The following is a 5,938-nucleotide window of genomic DNA, read 5'->3' as shown; positions in this document are numbered from 1 at the left end:
AAAAGCCAGGAGCGGTGGCTCACGCCTGTAATCCCAACACTTTGGGAGACCAGGGTCGGATCATGATGTCAGGAGTTCAAGACCATCCTGGCCAATATGGCGAAACCCCTTCTCTACTAAAAATACAAAAATTAGCTGGGCATGGTGGTGCGTGCCTATAGTCCCAGCTACTCAGGAGGCTGAGGCAGGAGAATTGCTTGAACCCGGGAGGCAGAGGTTGCAGTGAGCCGAGATTGCACCACTGCACTCCAGCCTGGCGACAGAGTGAGATTCTGTCTCAAAGGAAAAAAAAGGTAGGTAAGGGGGGCAGTAGCGTGGGTGGAAGGGAGAGGGAGAAAATTACCAAGGAGAGAAACACTGTCAAGAAAAACTTTTGCTAATAGTAGAGAAAGAGTGATAAAGCAAGTGTGGTAAGTTGTGAGTTAATTGGTGAATCTGAGCAAAGAATATATAGAAATTATTTGTATTATTTATGTAACTCTTAAAAACCTAAAATTATTTCAAAACACAAGTTTTTAAAATAAGTTAAAGGCTGGGTGCAGTGGCTCACACCTGTAATCCCAGCACTTTGGGAGGCTAAGGCAGGCGGATCACAAGGTCAGGAGATCGAGACCATCCTGGCTAACACGGTGAAACCCCGTCTCTATTAAAAATACAAAAAAATTAGCAGGGTGTGGTGGCGGGTGCCTGTAGGCCCAGCTACTCGAGAGGCTGAGGCAGGAGAATGGCGTGAACCTGGGAGGCAGAGCTTGCAGTGAGCCGAGATCACGCCACTGCACTCCAGCCTGGGGGACAGAGCGAGACTCTGTCTCAAAAAATAAATAAATAAATAAATAAATAAATAAATAAAAATAAAATAAGTTAAAAACAAAAGCATTTAAAAAGGGGGAGGGCTTGTAGAGGAAAATGCATTTGACATAATTGCACACGAATAAGAAAACTATTTAACTAGGTTAGAAATTATATGTTGCAGAACAGAAATAAATAAGACTGGATTGGTAAAAAGGGGCCAATGAATACAGGGAGTTGAAAGTCACACCAAGGGATTTAGATTTGATACAGAAGAGAAATGCCAAGCTGCTGAAGGTTTTACTACATGAGAGTAACAAAGTGAAAGATACTTATCATAGGGCTTGAAATCTCAGTTCAATTTTTAAATTTTGTTTCTTTTCTTTCTTTCAGATACCTCAAAAGGGAATTGATATAAGTCTAACAACACAGAAGGAAATAAAAGTGCCTGTGATTAAAGTGCTTTAAAATGATTAGCCACTTGGAGCATTCCTCTGGGGACTCAAAGGCAGAGCTTAGTCTCCTGAATCAGCATTAGAAATTAGTTTAGCCCCATAGATGTCTCACTCCCTACTTGAAAGACTCATGAGGTCATCGTGAATATCAGCCTTAATTATTTACTTCTGAAAGGTGGTACAGGTAATACACGAAATATTTATGGTTCAGTGCTGGGGAGAAATACCAGATTTTTATCACCAGGGTTTGGAGAGATTTGATACTTACACAGGACAGAATATCTAATGCAGATGGATTCCAGTTTTTAAAGAAGCAACCTGTTCTAACTGTGGTATAAGTTAATGTCTAGAATCTGCAGTTAGACTCCCCAAATAATTTGCCATAAACGTCAACATCCCCTCTCTTTCTTGCCACCATGGTCCATGAATAACAAGTAACACTCATAAGCTGCCAGGAACAGACAGAAGAATAAATGGGTCTTTGAGCTTCAGTCCCTGTACTCAGGACCATTGGTTAGTTTGTGTAGCCTACAAGAAACAAAGCCTACCTTTCTAAGGAGTGAAGGAAGTTAGAGACGCTATTCCGCAGGCTCACGTCTGCCACGTGGAGGGCCCCACATACAACCCCCAACATGGTGTCAGGTCGCTCAGCCTGAAGGAGGAAAAAGAGGGCAGATCAAATGCATGGTCACTTGGCACCACAGACTCTCAAATGAAATCAGGTTCACATTTGTTGTGATGAAACAGTTAGCAATGAAAATCTCCATTCTCACTGCCCAACTGATTTTTTAGATAAAAATGAACACATTCACATTTAGAATTTGATTAGAGGGACCATTTGAAGAGAAATGAAAAATTTCTTCTTCTCTCCCTAAGACTTCCACTGAGCCAATCAATGAGTAGCTCAAAAATAGGCTTCTGACAGAAATAAATTTAAAGACACAACGATTTGGCGACTGATAATCTCAAAGAAAAACAGTTTATAGCCAAACTTTGGACCTCCAGACAAATTATATGAATCTAACGATTTTATACAAAATCTTGGATAATTTAGCATAGCCCCAGGAATTAAGGAATAACTGATAACTCTTGATTTAAATGAGGCCTCTCTCTTCAGCATCTGGTAGATACAGAAGTTGGCAACTATGGACCAGATTTAACATTAAATGAAGAAAAACAAAGAAATTCAATCTCTGCATGCCTCTCTTCAAATATACGTCAGGAAGCAATGCTAGAACATAAAATGACTGTGTTACACTAGCACAGGAATCATCAGAGTGCTAAAATTACACTGACTCCTAGATTTTTCCAGGTAGATCAAGAACCATTTACATTAGAATCAAATAAATTTCATTTAGTGACAGGGATTGAGCACCCAAGTTTATAAAAACCCAATCCCAGCAGCTGTTTGTGCAAGTAGAGAAATACACACCTGTACTTTTTCTGCTATCAGTCTGTCCAGCCAGCCAGTATCAATTCTGTTCATCTGAAAGCTTTCAGTCTCTAACAATTTGATCAGGTATTCAACTGTAGTTCGAAAGTCACCCCGAATAGACAGCTCCTTCAAAGCCACCACCATGTTTCTGGGAGAAGAACAGAAGCCAATATGTTTCAGCAACAAACACTTTAATGTTTTTCAATCATTTTAAAGAGCTGTTTGGCCAGGCGCAGTGGCTCACGCCTATAATCCTAACACTTTGGGAGGCCAACACAGGCGGATTTGGGAGGCCAAGACAGGTCGGGAGATTGAAACCATCCTGGCTAACACGGTGAAACCCCATCTCTACTAAAAACACAAAAAATTAGCCAAGCGTGGTGGCAGGCGTCTGTCGTCCCAGCTACTCGGGAGGCTGAGGCAGGAGAATGGCTTGAACCCGGGAGGTGGAGCTTGCAGTGAGCCGAGATTGCACCACTGCACTCCAGCCTGGGCAACTGAGCGAGACTCCGTCCCCCCACCAAAAAGAAAAGAACTGTTTCATTCCTTCGGAATCCTGAGAGGGAAGGGAGAGAGACAGTTCCAAAAACAAATAAGGGTGCACATGTTAAGTGTGCTCATTCATGTGCATTCCACAGAGAAAAATTCGCAAAAAGTCAGTAAACGTTTGAATTCTAACTGATATTACCATAAGAGCATCAGCTAATCAGATACATTTCATTATAATGAGTACAGAACAAATTATAACAAATTATATGCAAACCACCCTCAGTTTTTACTTAGTTAAGTTTCCCTTATTCCATTAATTTATTGTTGGCTAACAAGAATTAGGGCATTAATTCTCCCTATCCTTAAACCTTATTTATGTATAATTTACATACAGTAAAATATACTTATTTTAAGTATACAGTTCAATGAATTTTCCCAAGGGCTTAATTTAAAGATTTCCACACAGTGAAGCAACTCTCTGGGTGCAGTCATATATCAGGAAAGTGGGAGTGTTTTTTTAAACTGCATTTTGGATATCTATGCAATGATTTGCTCATTACTTTTATTACTTCCCAGTTAAGTGCAAAGTGATCCAATTTTAGCAGAATTTCAAATACTATGGGGCTTTTCTGTATATTTATGCCCAGTGTCTATCCTGCACGGGACAGGTATTTACTTAAACAAATACTAATTATGTAGTTCATACTAATAAGACACATATTATGACTGTAAGGAAGAAAGAATATAAATACAATAATCACTTTCAAAACACATGGTGGAATATCATCAATGCCAGTGACAATACTTAAGCAAAGTTCTGGAGAGGTTGTAAGAAGGGAGAAATTCACCTCCCTACAGTTTCATGAAAAATGTGAAATCTGACATAGGCTAAAAGTATAGCTGATAATTATAACTGTGACAGGAATCATCTTCCAGGTGGTCCAGGCATTCCATCAGCCTAAAATATTATTCTGTTGCCCACCTCTGTCCTCCTTTGACTTGACTTACTTCTACAAACTTCAATTATCAATCTAGATGTCACTGTCTTCTGGGAAACCTTCCCAGACCCCCTCCAGACTGAGTTAGTTGACTCATCTGTATGATCCTATAATGCCCTTAAATAATCTGACTATCACCATCCTTACTTACTACACTGTATTTTAACTGCCAATTGTCTTATACCCTCTGGATTGTAAAGTTTTGTGAGGACAGAGATTCTATTTTGGACCTCACTGTATTGCCAGAACCTGTAGATAGTAGATACTCAGTAAAGATGTGTTTAATAGAATGAATGAATGGGCCTGGCACAGTGGCTCACACCTGTAATCCCAGCACTTTGGGAGCCCGATGCGGGCAGATCACTTGAGGTCAGGAGTTCGAGACCCGCCTGGCCAACATGGTGAAACCTGTCTCTACTACGAATACAAAAACTAGCTGAGTGTGGTGGTGGGCACTCCATGTCAGGAAAAAAAAAAAAAAAAAAGTATAAATGAATGAACAGAGGAAATAGCAAAAACAAAAAAGCAGAGAGAAGAAAATACAGGTTGACAAAATTAGCCGGGCATGGTGGCATGTGCCTGTAATCCCAGTTACTCAGGAGGCTGAGGCAGGAGAATCACTTGAACCCAGGAGGCGGAGGTTGCAGTGAGCTGAGATTGTGCCACTGCACTCCAGCCTGGGTGACAGAGCAAGACTCCATCTCAAAAAAAAAAAAAAACCACGAAAATACAGGTTGAGTTCAGGGAATGGTATGATTGAAGCAGAGGTATAAGGATGGGAACGAGTGGCTAATCCATTCAACCAACATTTACTGAATGCTTACTATGTTCAGGAGATATAGCAGTAACAAGACACAGTCCTGTTCTCATGGTATTTAGATTATGACCCAAGGGAAATTATACTGGAATATACTGGAATATATGAGTTGGGGCACTCTGGCAAACAAGAGTCCAAACCCCAAGCTGAAGAGATACACCTAATGTAATGAAGAAATAAGAAACAAAGAAAGCTCTAAGCTGAAGAATGAACTTTTGGCATAGTGTCAAGAAGGAGACTTATTGTAGACAACGTATTTTTGACATGCTAAAAATTAAGCTAGTTAGTTTTGTACTGTAGACAAATGTACAGAGCTGGTCGAAAATAAGGAACAAGTCTTCTGGATTGGGTCATATGACATTCCCTGAAAAAAATACACAGTGGTCTGTCAAATCAGAACTTAAACCTAAATGCCAACAGAGGCCAGTCTGGGAACATAAATGAGTGAGGCAGACTGAATAGGAGTTGTGTTAACTACAAAGTTTATGTCATCTAAAAGAAGCAGCCACACAAAACTAGCTGTTTGTTGTTGTTGTTTGAGACGGAGTTTTGCTCTTGTTGCCCAGGCTGGAGTGCAATGGCGCGATCTTGGCTCACTGCAACCTCAGCTGCCTGGGTTCAAGTGATTCTCCTGCCTCAGCTTCCTAAGTAGCTGAGATTACAGGCACTCGCCACCACACCTGGCTAATTTTTGTATTTTTAGTAGAGACAGGGTTTCACCATGTTGGCCAGGTTGGTCTCAAACTCCTGACCTTACGTGATCTGCCCGCCTCGGGCTCCCAAAATGCTGGGATTACAAGTGTGAGCCACTGTGCCCAGGAAAAACTAGGTAACTTTTTTTTTCCCCCTTTTAATTACATTTATTTTAATGCTGAATTTACTCCCGTGCCGTAAGTTTTTGTTTCTTCAGTTTCTTCTGGGATATCTTTTTCTTCTGGGCAACCTCTTCTTCTGG

General features: G+C 40.7%; 1 protein-coding gene across 4 annotated transcripts in view; it reads right to left on the bottom strand.

Moving 5' to 3' along the window:
- ACACA (acetyl-CoA carboxylase alpha) overlaps positions 1-5,938 on the bottom strand; it is a 355,889-nt gene that overhangs the window by 165,298 nt on the left and 184,653 nt on the right. For all 4 annotated transcript variants that reach the window (XM_011990217.1, XM_011990219.1, XM_011990218.1 and 1 more), the window contains 2 exons: positions 2,677-2,827; positions 1,793-1,896 (listed from right to left, as the gene is read on the bottom strand). In XM_011990217.1, coding sequence (XP_011845607.1) covers positions 1,793-1,896; positions 2,677-2,827 — 255 coding nt within the window. The remainder of the gene's footprint in view (positions 1-1,792; positions 1,897-2,676; positions 2,828-5,938) is intronic.

Source organism: Mandrillus leucophaeus, unplaced genomic scaffold (genome assembly GCF_000951045.1).
Source record: "Mandrillus leucophaeus isolate KB7577 unplaced genomic scaffold, Mleu.le_1.0 Scaffold374, whole genome shotgun sequence".
In the NCBI taxonomy this organism is placed as follows: domain Eukaryota; kingdom Metazoa; phylum Chordata; class Mammalia; order Primates; family Cercopithecidae; genus Mandrillus; species Mandrillus leucophaeus.
The sequence above is the reverse complement of the archived record's forward strand: the minus strand, read 5'-3'. Positions and strand labels throughout refer to the sequence as shown.